The following is a 19,596-nucleotide window of genomic DNA, read 5'->3' on the forward strand; positions in this document are numbered from 1 at the left end:
GAATAACTGGTGTGCCAGGTTCCCACCCTCAGCATCTGACCTTTCCAAGAGGAGAGGAGAAGGATTGCAACAAATGTCCCCTCTCTGATTCTTCTTCCTCTTGATCTTCTGTCTGAGGAGAAGGAAATTGCAAAGATGAAACTGTGGAGAGCTGGTCTGTGGCTGCCTCCCTCCCAGATGCTCGCTGGCCACACCATACGGCAAACAAGCTCTGCTCTGGCTTGCTTTGGGTGGGAATGGGCCTTTGGGTGGGAACTGCCCTTTGGGTGGGAACTGCCCTTTGGGTGAATCCCAGCCCTGCATAAACCCCATGGCCCTTGATGAGGTCCCCAGGTCTCACTGAGCAGCCAGGCGGTCCCCAGGACCTTTCTAGAGAAGGGAAAATCAGATGTCTGAGATAAACCTCCACATCTGAGCTGGTCAGAGGGAAATTAGTTCCTCAAAAGATGCTCTTAAATGCTTGGGGGCTTCTGCCTTTTGGCTCTCTTAGCTTCAGACTCATCAGCCTGCTCTGGCCCTACACTTCCACTCCACCACCATCACCTTTAAACACAACCAGGGTGCAGCTCCAGGCCTGCTGCCAGGCTAATGTCCCTGGGGGTGGGACAGGAAGGATTTAGAGGTTCTGGTGTTGTAGGGCTGAAATCCCCTGCTGAGCCCCTCAGGGGGCTGCCCTGCCAGGAGCATGGCAGAGAGCTGTGTGGGAGCACTTTGCATCCCGAGCCCTGGGAAGTGAGAGATGCTCTTCGCTCGTGGCAGCTCTGCGCCTGCGGAGCGGCGTGGCGGGGGGGATCCGAATGTGTCGAGGGAAGGACTGCAGAGGATGAGTTTGTAGCCAGGGATGAACCCAAATCAAGAGAGCTTTGTGCCTGAGCTCCAGGTTAGGAGCTTCAGATTGGATTCATGTCTTTTGCCAAAGTCCTTTGCCCAAGTCCTCCCTCCTCCTGAGGTCTCCACCCCTTGCCTGCACCCCAGGATGTTCATAGAATGGTTTGGGATGATAGGGACCTTGAAGACCATCCAGTTCCAAACCCCATGCTGTGGGCAGGGACGCCTTCCACTAGCCCAGGTTGCTGCTATCTGAAGCAAGGCCACAGATACGAGCACTAAGGTTTGGGGGATGCTGAGATGCAGCTGTTGGGAAGAGGAGCAGACAAACATTTCAGTGTTGAGACACTGCTCCTGCTCCTCCTGCAGTACCTCACTTGCACACCCAAGAAAAGGCTGTGGCCACTGCACCAGCTGATTTTTTTTTATTATTATTAATCCTTTAGAGGCTCAGTAGCAGAACTGGAGCCTTCTCCAGGGCTGCCTGGGGAGGTGATGCTCAGACACAGCAAGAGGCATCGCTGAAGTGAGCAAGGCCACATCTCTGCTTTGGGGATATTCCCTGTCTTTGGGAGATGCAGGGACATTTGGGAAATATTTGGGGAATTGTCAATGTGCTGATCCTTTAAAGGTGTGTCCTCAGCTTGTGGACCTAGAGAGCTGAGGAGACATCCTCTTCTCATGGCTGCCCTGAACCCTGTGGTTTCCCCTGAGTGATGGAGTGAAGATGCTCAGCTTCTGCATCTGTGAAATGAATATTGAAACGTTTTCATAAGATCATGGAATGGTTTGGGTGGGAGAGGACCTTTAAAGCTCATCTATTCCAACCCCCCCTGCAGTCAGCAGGGATATCTGCAACTAGAGCAGGTTGCTCAGAGCCCCAGACAACCTGACCTGGAATGCTTCCAGGGATGGGGCATCTCCCACCTCTCCGGGCAACCTGAGCATCTAAAATCTCTTCCCTCTTTCTGGTCTGAATCTCCCTTTGCCCTGTGGCAAGGGAGGATTTTGGCACAAGATGTCTCTGTGTCCTACCCATGGCAACAAGGACCAGGGACACTGGCAGACCCCATCGGTGTCACCTCCACTTAGAGAGTCCTTCCGTCAGGCTGTGAGCAGGGAACAGCCCTCTCCCCTACCGCCCAGCGAAGTGAGCTGCTAATGAAGTGCTAATGAGGGTGTGACTTAATAGGGGAGGGGACAAACGAGGAATGGGCAGTGGGGAGGGTTGGGGATGTGGAGTGCAGGGGGAGCTGCTCATGAGGACGTGACTTAATAGGGGAGGGGACAAACAAGGCATGGGCAGGGGAGGGGGTGTGAAGTGCAGCCTGGGAACCAAGGTGAGAACTAGGCATGAAGAGCACAATGCTTTCCTGGTGGGTTCCATCCTTTGAGAGTGCCCATGCCAGGAGGGTTTCTGTGGCTGCAGATGTCACCCCATGGATCCACAGTCATTATCTGCTGATGGACTTCTCCAACAGTCTGAGTTCTCCCTTTCTGAGCTTGTTCATGAGCCCTGGCAGCAATGAGCTCAGCAGTTCAACCAAACAGGATCTGAGAATGTGTTTCCCTCTTTGGCTGTGACAGGTTTGTTGGACTCCTCCAGGATTTCTCCCATAGGATGAGACATCACAAAGATCCCTGAACTGCTGGGGTTTGGCCAAGCTGCCCTACCTGACATCAGGAAGAGCTCAGCCTGCCCACACTGCCAGAGCAGGAGAGGGTTAGACATACAAATTGCCTTCCCCCCAGGAGCTGTGTGGAGCTGGAATTGTTATGGCTCATTTTGAAATGAAAAGGCAATCTCCAAATATTGCATTTCTGCAAAATATCCCATTCCAGCTTTAGCTGAAGCACTCTGCTCCAGCTTTTCTATTTCTTGCTTCAACATTAGCAAGCACTAATGCTTTGTAATTTAGAACATAACCCAAATGACAAACCCAAAGATTATGATGCAGGAACATCGCCAATATCTGGGGAAGAGCTTGAAGGTAAAGCTTTTTGGTGCATTTTGGGAGAAGCTTTCATAGATTCATAGAATGGTTTGGGTTGGAAAGGACCTTGAAGATCATCTAGTTCCAACCCCATGCCATGGGCAGGGACAGCTCCCACCAGTCCAGGTTGCTCAAGGCCTCATCCAACCTGGCCTTGAACACCTTGAGGGAAGGGGCATCCATCACCTCCCTGGGCAACCTGTGTTTCACCACCCTCACTCTCAAGAATTTCTCTCCAATATGTGGTCTTCCTAGATGGTCCCTTCTTCCCATCAGGAGTCTGATCTCCATCCCTTGTGTGACCAAGCAAACAAGAGCAGATTTACATTGGATGTTAGGAACAAGTCCTTTGCCACGAGGGTGGTGGAACAGGTTGCCCAGGGAGGTGGTTGAGGCCCCATCCCTAGAAGTATTCAAGGTGAGGCTTGAGAGGGCTCAGGGCATCTTTACCTAGTGAAGGATGTCCCTGCTGACTGCAGAGGGCTTTGGACCAGATACCCTTTAGAGGTCCTTTCCAACCCAAACCATTCTCTGATTCTCTAACCAGATGTAGCTACTGCAGAGCAAAACCCTTTGTCCTGAACACTTCTGGCTGCTTGAAATTAGGGCCCTGACTCCCAGCCTGAGCCACCCACAAAGGCAGTAGGTGTGTGCAGGATGGGAGCGAGCACCTTTCCTCTGGCTCTCTGTGGTTCCACACACAGTGTGTGCTCAGCTTCAAAGAGCTGCTGGGTGAGATTAAACCCAGCTTCAGCGGAGCTTTCCTCCCCCAGCTCCTGCTAATGCTGTGCTGTTGGAGCTGGAAACACAACGGCCAAGTGGCTTCTGGCTATTGCTTGTCCCAGGTGTGCAGCATCTTCCTCCTCACTCCTCCTCCTCCTCTCCCTGAGCGGCTGCTGGAGCATCAGGAATGTAACTGCAGCAGGCAACGCTATCTTCCCAAAGAGTTTGTGTCAAGAGTGGAGGTGTTCCTGTGGACTTTCAGTTGCACAAAACTTGACAGAGCTGTTTTTTGGCCTGGAGTTATCAGCTTGATGTTCCCTTCAAGTGGAAAAATCTTTCTTTTGGGATTGTTTGTACGGAAGGAGGAATTCTTTACACGGAGCTCTGTGAGCCCTGAGCCTGGTCAGGCGAGGAGGAATGGCTTTACATGGCAGTGGAGGAGGGATGCCATAAATCAGATCCCACCTCCTCTCCTGCACACGCATTCCTGGGGCAGGGAATAAACTGCAGCATCACAAAGAGCAGTGTGACGTGTGCCATCCAGGAAAAGTGTGCAGGGCTGGATTAGAAATCACTGGAGAGGGAAGAGAGATTTCCTGTGGAGCTTTGGGAAGCTGTTCAAACTGGCTGGCTTTGCAAATTGGGTTAACTGGTATTAATCTGTGAGAATCTGCAGGTTTTCCTCCACGTGGAGATGGGTGACATTTCCAGAGCTCCACTCTTTCAGCTTCTCCAGGTTCCTATTGAAAAGTCAGAGATAATTACTTTTCCAGGGACATAAAAGTAATAACTCTGCATTGACAGCAGATGATTAATAACCAGGCTGTTTGTATTTACAGCTGCTTCAGCCACCACTCAAACAGGGCCACACCCCAAGCAGCCCCTGGAGCTCTTTGTCCCATGGCACTGGGAATGTGGTGCTGTGGGTAGTTCCAGGCAAGACATCCAAGAAAAATCTTTCTGAAAGGGACTTTTGCTCCTGCTGCCTCACCCAAACCTCCTTCCCTGCCTGCCTTGGATCAGTGGACAGTGCAGAATGGTTATGCCCTCTTCTCTCTGCAGCAACCTTGTGAATATTAAGGAAGCTGCTGCAGCTTCTCCCATGGGTGGAAGCTGGATGAAAGCTGGATAGAAGCTGGATGAAAGCTGGGTGGAATCTGGATGGAATAATAGTGCCCTACAAGTGCTGGCTGCCAGCAGCTCAGGAGGGGATGGTGATCTGACTCCTCAGCCGGAGATTGCTTCCAGCCACAAAGTGGTCTGGCTCTTCCCAGCATGACCACGGGCTGAGGATGCAGCAAGCAAGAGCTGTCCTGAGGCTTTATAACCCCTTCAGCTGACTCTGTGGTGGGAATGCATCACATCCATGCTCTGGGCCTCGCTTTCCGCATTACTAGGAAAGGTGGATGAAGAGGGAACAGCCTCAGGTTGTACCAGGGGAGGTTTAGGTTGGACATGAGGAACAATTTCTTCCTCAGAAGGGTTGTCAAGGCCTGCAACAGGCTGCCCAGAGCAGTGCTGGTGTCCTCATCCCTGGAGGGATTTTAAAATCTTCATAGCTGTGGTGCTGAGGGACATGGTTTGGTGGTGACCTGGCAGTGCTGGTTAATGGATGATCTCACAGCTCTCTTCCAACCAAAACCATTCTATGAGTCTGTGATGTCTGCTTTGGACCCTGGGGCTGAACAGAGCTGACCAGAGCAGCCCCATCCCATGGCAGGGGGGTTAGAAAGGTCCCTTCCAGCACAAACCATTCCATGATACAATGATTCTATGATCCCAGCCCCACTGCTGCATCTCCCCCTGTCCCCAGGCAGCATCACTGACCCCAGCCAAAAGCAGCCCAGCCTCAGCAGGTCCCTCAGCCAGCAGTGACCCTGCTAGCAAGAAACCTCACCACTGAGCCTGCTGCCCACCATGTCTCCCTGAGCCATGACCCTGCATTGGCAGGCAGTCTTCCCCTCCACATCACCTCCAGCACAGGTTGGCAGCTGCCTCTGCCAGATCAGAGACATCGTGGAGGCTCCTCTCTCCCCTCTCTGCTAACGGGGAAGGTTCAGTGGCTGGTGCCAAATCTTTCTCCAACAGCTGTATGTTCTCCGGCATGAGTCATCCCCACCCCGAGCTCTCAGCCTCTCCATAACAACATTCCTTCTCTCTGATCTCAGATCCTGGCTGTGATCACTTGCTGTCTAGTTGTCCTGCCTCCATCCACATGGTCCCTCCTGTCCAGGCTCTGTCTCCTTCTCAGAGGAGCCTTTGTCAGAGTCTCCAGAGCTTGGACCAAGGCTGATGCAGATTCCCTCTCTCCCCCAAAGTCAAGGGAGGTGCCCAATTGCCATGAGATCCATTTCTGCTCTCTCTGAAGAGAGACAGTGATGTTGATTCTTTTTCTTATCGTTTTTTGTTGTTCTGCCCCATCCAAGACACTTCTAAGAGCCACCACTGACCAGCCTCTCCTAGAACATCAGGGAAAGTGCTCAGAGCCTTTGGTCCTGCTGCAACCAGGTTCATCTCCTTTGGTCTTGCTGCAAGCTCCTCCTCAGAGCCTCCTCTCTGTGCCACTTTCCCCTCTCTCCCTCCTGTCACTTTCATCCCCAGTGAGTTAATTTCTTTGTCTCTCTGCAAGACTCACTTGTCTGTGTGGACACAGGCAGCAGCAACACCCACCTCCTGCTCTGTGAGGAGGGGTGGAAGAGCCAAGCAGAGCTCTTCCTCCTCTGCAGGAGCTTGTTCCCTGCATGGTTCACCTTGAACCCCGGAAAGCTGCAGGCAGCTGCCTGCAGCATCTTTTATCACATTAATGGTAGACCCATTATGTTATGAGACCAACATTGCTTTGGAGCAGGCTCCTATGTGGGGATAGACAGTGCCAGAGCAGCTATGTGCCCATGGGGTGCACAGGCACTGCCTGTCCCCTCCCTGCCCGTGCTGCCCCTTGCTCCCAACACAGAGCTCTCAACACTTCCCCCTCCTGCTCTTGGCCAGCTCAGCCTGGCACAGGTACAGGTTTCTGAATAGAAACCAAATTTTTCTCAAAAGCAGTAATTTCTCCTGGAGTGTGGAGTGCCCAGATGGTCTCCAGTGGCAGTGAAGGGAGACCTTGAGCACATCACTTGAAAAAGACAAAGTCAAACAACCCTCCTCGGGCAGTTGTGTTTGGTCACTTGCCTGGGTGGCTGTGATGAACACAGGATAGCTCCAGTCCAGCACAGCTGGAACCTTGAACCCCCTCACCCCTCCCTGGCACCCAAGAAGCTCCAAAGTTTCCCAGGTGCTGCAGGGGATGGATGAAGAAGACCCCACACAGCATCTTCACAAGTGGGGATTTTCTTTCTCTCATCATCAGGTGCTGCTCCTCTGCCAAAGTCAGGTGAGGGCTTGGTGTGTTGTGCCCCATTCCTGAGTTTTCCCCTAAAACCCTTTTCCTGGGTGCAGTCATGCAGGGAACTGCGGAGCTGTGGTCCCTGGAGAGAGCAAGGTCTGGGTTGGTGCTCTGAGATCTACCAGGAGGACAGGGAAGGGACAACCAAGCTTGGGGCATTTTCAGCAAAGGGCTGATGAGTATCCTCTGCCTGCAAAACCTCACTGGCTCTGGAGGACAGCTGGGCCCAGTCTCCTCAGCACTTCCCAGTGCAATGGAGTGTGAGTGTGGCAGTGAGAGCTGGGATCATTGGTGTCAGAGCATCCTGATGTGATACCCTGGTTACGCCCCTGAGGGGATGCTGCTTGCTGCCCTGTGAACATGGAGATGTGGGGATAGGGGTAGGAATGTGGAGATTGGGACAGGGCTGTGGGGATGGAGAGGTGATGATGCAGGGTTGGGGATATGGGGATGGGAATGGAGGGATGGCTATGTGGGGGTTGGGATACAGAGGGATAATGGGGACACAGAGATAGGGATGTGAGGATTAAGATGTGTATTGGAGATGTGGAGATGGAGATACAGGGACGTGGAGATGGGGATGTGAGGACCAGGATGAAGGGATGTTGGGATGGGGATGGGAGGACAGGCATATGGGGATTCAGTACCATGATCCCTGGGGCTAATGAGATCTGTGTGTGTCTCTTTGGGAGGTTCAGAGAACCAAAAGCAAAGCACCGCACTCAGAGCCCGACAGAATCTCTCTCTGTGCCTTGCCTGGGGGAGAAAGTGCCTCTGGAACCTGCTTGAGATGCTGTCTGCGGGGTGGGGGCTGTATCAACCGCCTCGGCTGCCAAAGTTAACTCAGGGCAATGCTACCCCTCCCTGCGCTCTCACAGCTGGAGACTCCGGCAAGTCCAAAACTGGTGCATACTGGCCTGAGTGGGAGAAATGGGATCCGCAGGGCCCACGGAGCTGGGGGGCTGTGCCGTGGGTGAGGGGTCCCTGCACCCTGAGCATCCCCCCGGGTACTTGAGGGAGGTCTCAACCTGCGCAAGGGGCTTGGCACGGCAGAGTGAGGAACCGACCCAGGGCCCGGGGTTGAACCCGGCGGCTGCCCGCGCTCCCCCCACCGCTCCCCCGGCTCCAGCCGCGCTCCCAGCCGGGAAAACCTCACCGAGCCCCGCGGAGCGATCGCAACTTTCCCACGGCCGGGAAACGGAATCCGCACCCCGGGGAGGGGCAGGAGGGGATCCCGTGTCTCTGTACACCCCCTCTCCCCGCCATCCCGGCGCTCCGCCCTCCCGCGGGGCCGCGGCCGGGGCCGGGCGGGGCGGAGAACCGGGGCCGGGCGGAACCCGCCGCCCCCCGCCCCGAGCTCCAGACGTCCCGGCGGCGGCGAGCGGGAAGCTGGGAGCGGGGAGCCGGATCCCGCTGCCTCCTGCAGCTCCATGGCCCCGGCCGCGGCGGAGGAGCCCAGCGCCCGCCGCCCCCGGGGCACTGGCACCGGCTCCGGTCCTGGTGCCGGTCCCGGTCCCGGCGGGAGGAGCACGACTCGGCGGCCCCCGGTGAGTGCGGGGCAGGGGGAGGGTGGTTTGAAGGGGCGAATAGGAGGAAGGGGAGAAAGGAACCGGCGGGTGCGGATCGACACAGACGCACGGACATACGGACTTAGGAGCACGGCGCCCGTCGGGCGCACTGAGATCAGCCCCGGCCACACCAGCCCCACAGTTAGGGGCACCCACGGGCAACGGAGCACCCACAGGCACGGGCACAGACAGACAGACATCCACGGGCATAGGCATCCACGGACACAGAGCACCCACAGACACCAGGCACTCATACACGAGGTATGCAGCGGCAATGAGCAGCCATGGGCACAGGGCACCTATGGAGACAGAGCACCCACGGACACCCACAGACATGGGCACTTAGAGGCACCAGCCACTACCGGGCATAGGACACCCACAGGCATGAGACACCCATGAACATGGGCATCCACCGGCACAAGGCACACAAAGGCATCAGGCACCCACTAGCGTGAGCACCCCATGGACACAAGGCACCCATGGGTATGAGGCATTCCCAGGCACAGGGCACCACAGACACAGGGCACCTACAGGTATAGGGCACCCATGAACACAGGCATAGGCAGGGGACACTCATGGACACCTGTGGACCCAGGGCACCCATATACACCAGGCACCCACAGATACCAGGCACCCATGAACATGGGCACTCACAGGCACAGGGCACCCACAGGCACAAACACACTCCCACAGAGACCCAGCACACACAGGGACAGTCACAGACACGGGCACCTGGGCACACAGCCATGGACACACGTGCAGCCCACAGACAGCCTCACGTGCAGGCATCAACACACAGATGTGCAAAGATGTGCACAGATGTGCACTCACACTCGTGTGCAACCCCACACGTGGGCACACACAAGCACCCTGGCACGGCCAGGACCAGGGAGCTGGGCAGCACCCCACTGGGAGACCCAAATCCCAGCAGCTTCCCAGTCCCCTCGCAGAGGGTGAGGAGCTCGTTTCCGTGCAGGGTTTGGTGTAGAGCCTCGAGAGAGGGAAAGAGGGTGGCAATTATCCCAGTAGCTCCTGGAGTTTGGAATCGGGAGAGTTTTTGGCATAAGTGGCACAGCTTTGCTGTTTGGAGCAGGGAAAAACCACAGCGAGCTCCTGGCACACTTCCAGGTGGATTTTGATCCTGTGCATGGAATCGGGGGGGGGGGGGGGGGGTGGTGTGCAGGGTAAAGAGGGGAGATGGGAGGTTTAAGATGCTAGAGGCAAGAGTGATCCCAGCTGGGAATATGGCTGGGAATTTCAGGGCTTGCAGCAGAGTGGGATGTGTGTCTCTGGGGTGGGATGAGATGGGTTTGTAATCCGCTGGATCACTTGGGCCATGCCTGGGAGCAGGGAGGACTTGGCAGCTCCCTCCCCACTGGCAGGGTTTTTTTCCAAGGAGCAGCAGGGAAGGTGCCAAATTCACAGTTTGGTCCTGATTCCCTGGAAATCCCAGTTTATGGATTGCTTTTGTCCCTCCTTCTTTTTCTCTTGGTCATGAGGATGTGCGTGGTGCCTGGCTGCAGCCTACATCCCTGGGTACCCGGGCACCCTGCGTTGCTTCCAGGAGGCAGGAATTCTCCCAGGAAATCCCCCTGAGCTCCCCACTCCTCCTCCTCCTCCGAGGCAGCAGAAAGCTGCCATTAGAAACCCGCTTTCTGTTTAAATTTAGATGCCTGCATTAGCTTGAATTTGGATTTATTAATTATTTGCATCTGGTTCCTATCAGACAAAGTTGAGCAATGCAGATGTCCTGGTTTCAGCATCAGCTCCGAGGAGGAACTCACAACTCGGTGGTGGTTCTATTGTCTGCTTAAACAATGGCCTGTTGGGGAGCAGGAGCAGGAGCAGTTGGGAATGAGGATCCCCTTGGTAGGGGTCTGACAAGTGTTAAGCATCCAGCCGGCTTGCGTGATCTGCTCGTGGCTCTGGGTGACTGCAGCTCATTTCCCAGCTGTGGAGATCAGTCTAATTAGCACAGCAAATCTGGGTAAAGCAAGCGCCAGTAATTAGCAGTGGGTTGGATGTTTCCATGCACTTTCTTTGCCTGAGGGGTAAGAGGAGTTTAGAGGATGGCCCTGTTCTGGGAGCTGGGAGAACTTTGGAGAAGTCAAGGTGAAAGGAGCTGCCAGGGGCACTGAAGGTTCTCCTCACTCCTGGGTGTTGCTGGATCTCATTTGCCCATCAGGACCTTCTGGAGGAGCTCATCAAGCAGAAAGCAAAGGGACAGGCCCATCTGTGTCCTCAGCCCACCCCAGCACCATCTTTTCCTGTAGCCTGCTGTTCTGGATTGTATTGCAAGTGACAGTGGTGGCCCTGCTGGCTGCTGTCTGGGATGTGTGACCTGAGGGACACGGTTTAGTTGGTGACCTGGCAGTTTATGGTTGGACTCAGTGATCTCAAAGGTCTTTTTCAACCTAAATGATTCTGTGATTCTGTAAGATGGGAATCCAGCAAAATGCATCTTGGTGGTGTTCAGCCTGGAGAAGAGAAGGCTCCAGGGAGACCTTCTGGTGGTGTTTCAGAGAGCTGGGGACAGACTTGAGCAGGGCCTGTTGTGACAGGACGAGGGGTGATGGTTTAAACTGAAAGAGGGAGACTCAGACTGGAGAGAAAGAAAGAGATTTTTTTACTCTGAGGGTTACCCTGGCCCAGAGAGGTGGGAGATCCCCCATCCCTGGAACTATTCCAGGTCAGGTTGTTTGGGGCTGTGAGCAACCTGCTGTAGTTGCAGATGTCCCTGCTGACTGCTGGGGGGTTGGAAAAGATGACCTTTAAAGGCTTCTTCCCACCCAAACCATTCTGTGATTCCATTATTTCGTGCTTCTTCTCCACAGCTTGGCCAAACGTGGAGGTGATGTCTCTAGGAGCAGAGGAGGTGGTTGGATGTGAGCATCTCATCCCTCCTGTCCTTGGGGAGGTTGAGGTCTTCACTGGTGTGGAGAGAGGAAGAAGGGATGTTCAGACAGAGGAACCATCACCTTTGGGTGATGGGCAGAGGAAGGTCACACCTGGGGTCTTCTGCACTACAAGCCCAGTTAAAATCAGGTGTGAGACCCTCAGCCCAGGACCAGAAGACGGTTGGTGCTGGGAGGGGGGATAATCCTTCCCATGCCATGATAGTTAGCATTACTGGGTTGTGTGGAAGCTTCTGTGAGGGAACTTAATTAACTCTGATTGATTAACATGTGTCCCCCATGAAAGCTGAAGCTGGAGAGAGAGATTTTGTCACCACGTTGGGAACAGGCTTGTGCTGGGGTCACAGTGGGGAGCTTTAACCCCTCGGGAGTGAGCCTGGAGGAGACTCTGCAACTTCAAACTGGGAGCTGCTGGGGGTTGTTGGAACGGTGAGAAGGTTTTCTCCTGCTGAGAGAGACCCAGAAGGATGCCTGGTGGCTTTTTATCTTGTTTCTTCTCTCTGGCCATCTTTAATGTGCAGCCAAGGGGGAGGAATTCAAAGTGAATTGAGACAAATAGGCAAGGAGGAGGCACCACAGGGGCCTCAAACCACCCCGAGCATCCAAGATGAGGGATGCCCCCGCACTGGGACAGATCCTGCTCCACACAGTCCCCTCCCAGCCCCACCGTGGGGGCGGCAGTGGAGGTTAGGCTGAAGAAGGGAGTTATTTTTAACCATCAGAGCGCAGTGCAGACTGTCACTACCCTTCTGCCTGCCTTCAGGTGGGTGGGAAGCCAGGAGGGCTCTCACGGCACAGCTCAGAGCATCCTCATATCCCTAAGGTCCTGGCTGCTGGGCCTCCCCTTCCCTGTGGATTGGGGATTTTGGGGGGGATCAGCCACCACAGGCTTTGACATCGCTGACTTTGGCATCACAGGCAACCTTGGGGCATTGGATGAGGTGGAGGAAGCTGTTCTGTGCCTTGGTGCTTTTGGGGGTCCTCACACATCACCCTGGCTGATGTGGCACCAAACTGAGCTTTTCCCCCAAGATCAGGAGAGCAGCTTTGAGGTCACAGAGGTTTGGGAAAAAAAAAAAAAACACAGAGAAATGTGTTTCTGTTTGCCAGGTATTTCCTGAGTGTTGGTTACACCTGGGCTGCTCCCAGTGCCACCTCCCTGGGGTGATGCTCTGCAGATGTCATCCGGGGGATGGGATCCTGGGTGCAGGATGGGATTGTGCCATACAGCTGGAGCAGGGCAGGACAGCAGTGGAAACTCTTTCCCTAGGGAGATGCTGGGCTTTAGGTCCATGGTGGAGCCTGTCCTGCACCAAAGCCCTTTCCAGGTATGATCTGGGCACGTTCCTGGAAGGATAATGGGTGAGGGAGACAAAACCTGATAAACCTGCAGAGGTGGGAGGGGGCAGCTGCCCCCAGTGTTGCCTGCACTTGGCTCTTTGGCATAAGATGGTGTTCCAGCTCTCCAGCACATCACTAGCTGGCTGCTAGTGGCATGTCCTGTGGCACTGCCCCAGGGTGGCACTGCCAGGCACCATCACAGTCCCTCATCCTTCACTGGAGGGGAGGTTTTGGGGCTAAATCTGCATTTTGATAGCCTGTGGTGTGCTGCACATCATGTTGGCAGTGTGGACATGGCAGAGGCAGAGCATCCCCAGGGCACCAAGTGGATAAGGGAATTCGTCTGCAAGAGGGGCCCTCCTCAAATTCCCCTTTACCTCCCATCCAGCTCCACTGTTGTCAGATGTGTTGGGGTGTAGTGTCACATTTTGGGGTGCTCTCTCTATGAAGGAGGCAGAAGAGGACTGGGGTGGGAGGGTGGTGCCAGCAACATGTCCTTGTGATGGGGGGATTAGAGAAATATTTGTGTTTATTTTAATGCCAGGCTTATTGTGGGGATTGGAGGCTTAACTCTGAACCTGGCAGCAGAGCAGCTCCTTGTCCCATTCCATCCTGCTATCCATTTCACAGAACCATGGAATCACAGAATCCCAGCATGGTGGGGTTGGAAAGGAACCTCTGGAGATCATCCAGTCCAACCACCCTGGCTAAAGCAGGGCACCCACAGCAGCTTGCCCAGGATCACAATGGCCACCTGGATTTGGAATCTCCCCAGAGAAGGAAACTCCACAGCCTCTCTGGGCAGCCTGCTCCAGGGCTCCAGCACCCTCACACTGAAGAAGTTTCTCCTCCTGTTCAGATGGAACCTCCTGAGTTCCAGTTTGTGCCCACTGCTCCTTGTCCTGTCTCTGGGCAGCACTGACAAGAGCCTGGCCCCAGCCTCTTGGCCCCCACCCTTTACCTCTTGTCCTTTTGTTCCTCTTCACTGAGAATCAAAACTGGAGGCGTTCTGTGAACCTGTGGCTGCTCTAGGGCTGGAAGGAGGTAGCCAGGAGCCCTGGGCTATTGCTTGCCCTCCCCAAGGGTCCAGGCTGCCCCCTGCCCTGGCAGCACCCCCAGCCTGAGCTGGGTCCAGCCTTGAGTGATTGCATTTGCTTGTGAGTGGCTGCGAGCGGTGGAGCTGGATGGCAGTGCCTGGGTTTATTTTTTCTTTTCTTTTATTATTTTTTTTTTAAAGAGCTTATATAACCTTGGGGATTCTATTAATAAAAATAATGGGTTTGAACTCTGGGAACAACCAACCCCAGCGATGAGCAATCGAATGCTCCAACTTCAGGAGCAGGCAGGGATTGGGCGCTGGGGACATGAGGAAGAAGACTCTGGGGCAGGGATGATGGCAGAGGATTGGTGAGGGGTAAAGGGAATTCCCTGCCCTAAGGTGGATTCCTGGCATCTGCCTGGCCCTCCTGCCTGGAAACTCCATCCCTGCACCCAGGGAAAGGGATAGGAGAGGGAAAAGAGGCCTGGATCTGGATCCTGTGGATATGAGGTGGGTGGGCAGCCTCTGGTCCTGCTGCACCCATTTTTGAAGCAGCCCAGTTGCCCCAGTTTAGCTCTGTGTCCAGTACGAGGGCTGGGTACAGCAATGTGGTATAGCAAAGGGGAACATCACCTGGGCTCAACCCAAATCCCTGGGTGGGACCTGGAGGGATACTTGGGATCCCCAGAGGTGCTGGGTTTGGCTCCATGGGGCTTAGTAGGGGTAAGGGAATTGGCTTAAAGAGGCAGAGTTGGGTTTAAGGAGGTAGAATTGGCTTTAAAGAGGCAGAGCTGGGTTTAAAGAGGCAGAACTGGGCTGAAGGAGGTCTGGGTCCAAACTCTGGAGATGGTTGGGGGGTGTGTGTGTATTCAGCATAACTCTAGGGGCTGACCCCTGGGAGGAGTTCAAGTTCTCCCCTTCCAGTCAGTATCAGAAAGCCTTTGCTCCTCTCTTGTGGTTTAGGGAGCCTTTTTTTAATCCCTATGAAGCAAGCAACGTGCTTAAAGGGTTTGATACAAAATGAAGAGAGGTTGAATCAAAGCTGGTCGCTGGAGAAAGCTGGAACATAACCTAAATCAGGGTGTTTGGAGGCAAAAGACCCCCAGGCTTTGGGCTGTGTTCAGTGCCCAGTTGTTTCCCTTCAATACCAAAATATTTAAGGACTCATTTTCCCACTCAGGGCGAGCCCTGCACTGGGTTTGTTGTGTTTCCCCCATTGCAGTGCAGGATTTATCAGCTGGTTTGGCAGGAAGGTTGAACATCCCACTCAGCAGTGGGCCGTGGGTTGGGCTGGTTTGTTTGGGACTTTATTTTTTCCCTTTAAATCTCCCTTATTCAAATTGTCACAGCTTGACAGCCTTGTACCAGGAACACGCTGTCATCCTGCAACTCAGAGCTTTAATTCCTTCCCTCTGATGCTAATAACACCTAAAGATGATTAAGACTAGGGAGAAATTAAAAAAAAAAAGAAAAGTCCAGCCCATAGTATCTTATTTTTCTGCCATTGGTGATGCTGGTTGTTGGTTCTGGGTCCTTCATTCATCTCAGGGAGCAAAATCAGAGTGGTCAACCTCCTCCTACCAGGGTGTTTCTCCTTGGGTTTGCTTTCTGGCCTTTAATTGCTGAATATCATAAAATCCTGGAATTGTTTCAGTTGGCAAAGCCCTCTAAGATCATCAAATCCAACCATCAACCCAGCACCACCATGCCCACTAAACCATGCCCCACAGTGCCATGTCTACACGTCCTTTGAAGACCTCCAGGAACATTCACTCCACCACCTCCCAGGGCAGCCTGTTCCAATGCCTGACCACTCTTGGAGGAAAGAAATTGTTCCTCATGTCCAACCTAAACCTCTCCTGCTGCAACTTGAGGCCATTTCCTCATCCTACCAATGCCAACATGCTATCCAAATGCTATCCCTTGGCCGTTTAAGCTACAGGGACTTTGCAGCCCCTTCCACAGCATCCCTTGGCTGGGGGCCACCCTGCAGCAGTCCCTGCTCTCCCCAGTGGCTCATCCCCGGTTTGGGAACAGCCTGGGCAGCGTTCCCATGCTGGCAGTGCCAGGAGATGCAGCCGAGGGCACGGACACAGCGTCCTGCCCTGGCTGCACAGCCACAGCCCACGGTGCCAACCATCACTGGGCACACAGCAGACAGGCTATGGGGACACAATTCCTGCCAGCAGGAAGTTATTGATTTTATTTTAAAGATGTTGGGTTTTTTGCTGTCTGGGCTGTGCTCAGAGCATGTTTTAAGCTTCACTGTCTCACAGGGCACCACTTACCCCCTGCAAACCAGTGCCAGCCCAGCTGATGCTTCCCTGCTGGGCTGGTCACCAGCTGGTTTGGGCAGCAGCTTTGACACCTTCTTGCTCCTCTGGGAAACAAATTGCTGGATAAAAGGAAATTTCTTGTCCTCTGCAAGGCCCCCAAGATCCCTGGATGTGGAGATCTTGGTGTGTGTGCGGGCAGGACCCTGTGGATGCACCCAGGGGGTTGGCTTCCCCCTGAAGCAGGAGATAGCAGCAGGTTGAGGAAAATGCCTCTCTCAGCTTAAACCCCAGGTGGGTGCTGGGTTGGTGCTTGCTCCAGCACAGGTTGATGAGCAGCTCGAGGGGAATGGTTTGGGGTTTTTAGGTCGTGTTTGGAAAGGGACAGAGCAAAGTGAGGAGCTGCGTCGCTCACAGGGCTTTGTCAGACCCTTGGTTTGGGGTTTCACATGCAGCCATGCTTCAGTTTCCCTGGTCGGCAAATAAAGAACTCCTTCCCTCCCTGCTGTCAAGCTGAGCTGGCTGCTGGCACTTTTTGGAGATGGGGTGGAACTTGGTGACCCAGGACAGGTCATTTGGGCCCCTGATGCCAGTGATATCTCTGTGCCCATGGGGCAGTTGTGTCCCTTCCATCCTCACTGCCTTGCTCAGGGGGGTTAGGGGTAAGAGTGCTGAGGTTTTGGCAGTGCAGAGGCAGCTCCATGGCCCTTCCACCACTTGAGTGGGGAGAGAGAAGGACAGTGGGCTGGGAGGGAGGAGAGCAAAGCTGCTGGTCCCTGATGTGGTGCAGTCCATGGATTCAGTGCCCTCTGTGCTCCCAGCATCCCCATGCTCCTGGTATCCCTGTGTCCTCATTGTGACTGGCATCCCCATGCTTCCGCTGTCCCTGTGATCCTTGTGCTCCTCACATCCTCACGCTCCCCATGTTCTTGGCATCCCAGTGCTCTTAGTGTCCCTGTGCCTCCCCTGTTCCCAGTACCCCTGTGCTCTCAGTGTCTACTTGCTTCTCATGCTCTTGGCACCCCTTTGTCCCAGTATTCCTGTAGACTTCATGCTCCTGACATCTTTGTGCTCCCAGTGTTCCCAGCATGCCAGTGCTCCCAGTATCCATCTGCTCCTCATCCTGCCAGCATTCCCATGCTCCCATCTGGTCCCCATGCTCCTAACATCCCTGTAGTCCCACCACCCATGCTCCCAGCATCCTTTTGCTCCTGGCATCTCTGTGCTCCCCACGTTCCAGTGATGTCTCTTCACCTCTTTCTCCTCCCCACCGTGCAGGAAGAGCAGCCGAGCCAGAGACGATGACAGCTGAGAGCACCAAAGCCAGTGGGCCCAGGCGGGAGCCAGAGGCAGAGGGCACCAAGCCAGCGGTGCCCCCAGCCCCACCGCGGCGCCGGAGGCGTCGGCTGCGGCGCAAGTCCCCACCGGAGGTCCAGGTGAAGGGGCAGCTCCGCATGCGCTCACCCTCAGGAGCCTTCGTCATGGTGGGCATCTCGGTGGTCCTGGTGGGCATGACCATCGCTGTGGTGGGCTACTGGCCCCACCGGGGAGCTGGGGCGAGCGGGGCCAGCACAGGGAACGGCAGCACCTCGGGGGACGTGAGGAGGGAGGTGGCCCCGGCGAGGAGCCAGGTGCCCCACAGCGAGAAGCTGAAGCTGATCGGCCCTGTGATCATGGGCATCGGGCTCTTCATCTTCATCTGCGCCAACACCATGCTCTACGAGAACAGGGACATGGAGACCCGCCGGCTGATGCAGAAGGGGCTCTACGCCATGGCAAGGGGGCGCCCCGAGGGGGCCGTCCCTGAGGATGGGCACTGCCAGCGTGAGGAGGGCCAGCCTGTCCCCAGGGCCAATGCTGAGTGCGTGGAAGGCTGCTACCAGGTGGATCTCTCCTGCCAGCCCTGCCACAGCCCTAGCAGCAAGTGGTCTGACTGCTACGGCCCCAACAGGCTGCAGGCCATGGCCGAGTTCCTCCAGCACCCAGCAGCGTCCCCCGCGGCCTCCCTCCTCAGCCTCCGCTCCGGTGCCTCCACTGAGGCCAACCTTGGCCTCTCCTGCCACACTGGAGCTGAGTCCTTGGTGTCCTCGGCCGTGGGCGCCTTGGCCTTGCCTGTCATCAAGCTGAACAACTGCTTGCTGGACGCGGCAGCGCGGGGGGCTGGGCTGGCAGCGGAGGGGGATCCCACCCAGCCCCTCCCTGAGGCTCCGCAGCTCTCCACCAGCAGCAGCAAGGTGCCCCCCGGCCAGGGCCGAGGTGGTGGCAGTGGCCATGTTGTCATCAACATGGATGGCAGCTGCCCCAGCGCGGAGCTGGCGATGGCAGAGCTCAGCCTCGATGCACAGCTCCACACCCCAGGACACTCCAAGTCCCTGGACCTCGGCCGGCCGGGGGTGCTGCTGGTGGCCTCCATCAAAGACCGTAAGAACCGGAGCTGGCCCCGCCTGGACCAGGTCAGCCTGGTGGGTTACACCAAACTGGAAAGCACTGGCGAGTCCTCGGACCAGCTGCTGGAGCACTGCCAGCCCCCCGGCCGGGGCGAGCCCCGACCCAGCTCCTGGGCAGTGGGAACGGAGCAGGGCTCACAGGTCTGATGTCCCAACGTCCCTGGGACATCACAGTCCCTCATCCTGCCCCCAGCACCCACCAGCGACCCCCAAACCCCACATCCAGGAGGGGTTTGAGGACAGCGTTTTTAAGCAGATGCCAGGAGGGAGGTCCTGACATGCTGCTCCAGGAGGAGGACTCACCTAGGGTGGGATGTCCTCTTCTGGCTGCCTCTTGACGGCTTCCTGGTAGATGCCCTTGGCCTTACAAGCCCTCATCCTTGGTATCTTCTCCAGAGGAGCCCTCGCTTTGGGAGCCAACACAAACTGTGGGATGGGGACACAGGGGTGGGTGAAGCCCCACCAAGCCCCTGCAGCACTTTATTTCAGCGGGGTTGGGGTGGGAGGATGTTTCTGGGGGTGATGTCCCCTTGCCCAGCCTCAACCCACCAGGAAATTTGCTTGACCAGAGCACGTCAGCCCCAGGGGGCTATTAAATATTATCTCAATGCCATGTGGTCCTGCCTCACCTTGGTCTCTTCCCTGTGGGATGCTTGGGGTGGGTAGCTCTAAAGCTGCTGGATAGTATCAGGAAAAGGTTGAGAAGCTTAAGGTTTGGGATTTTTTCTTTTTTTTTTTTTGTGGAGTAGGGACAGGAAAGGTGCCCATGGGAGATGCAGGCAGCAAGCGAGGTGCTGCTGCCCACCCTCCTGCCTCCAGGCAGCTGTGGGCTTTAAATGGAGTCACTGGGATGTGGTGGGTCCCCAAACCCATCTGCAGGTTGGGGTTTATTGGTGTTGGTTGCTGGTAGGGTGAAGGATGTGGGTCATGAGAGCATGAGGGTAGTGGGAGGATGTGATGGGGTAGAGAGGTCAGGGTGAGCACGGGGCTGGGTTTGCTCCATTAGGTCCCACAATGGTTCTTTGGTGCCCTTTGGATGCAGAACAGGGATGAGGCTGCAGAGACACTTTCCAAGAGCCCAGG

At 55.4% G+C, this 19,596-nt stretch overlaps 1 protein-coding gene across 1 annotated transcript; it reads left to right on the forward strand.

Moving 5' to 3' along the window:
• The first annotated feature begins 17,367 nt into the window (after positions 1-17,367).
• On the forward strand, positions 17,368-18,660 carry TMEM200B (transmembrane protein 200B). The gene has a single exon (XM_054395478.1). The coding sequence runs from the start codon at positions 17,368-17,370 to the stop codon at positions 18,658-18,660; it is 1,293 nt and encodes a 430-aa protein (XP_054251453.1).
• Positions 18,661-19,596: the final 936 nt, after the last annotated feature.

This window comes from Indicator indicator, chromosome 33 (genome assembly GCF_027791375.1).
Source record: "Indicator indicator isolate 239-I01 chromosome 33, UM_Iind_1.1, whole genome shotgun sequence".
In the NCBI taxonomy this organism is placed as follows: Eukaryota; Metazoa; Chordata; class Aves; order Piciformes; family Indicatoridae; genus Indicator; species Indicator indicator.

Excerpts from the sequence above, each read along its gene's own strand:
- TMEM200B (XM_054395478.1), top strand. The coding sequence starts at position 17,368 with ATGACAGCTGAGAGCACCAAAGCCAGTGGGCCCAGGCGGGAGCCAGAG.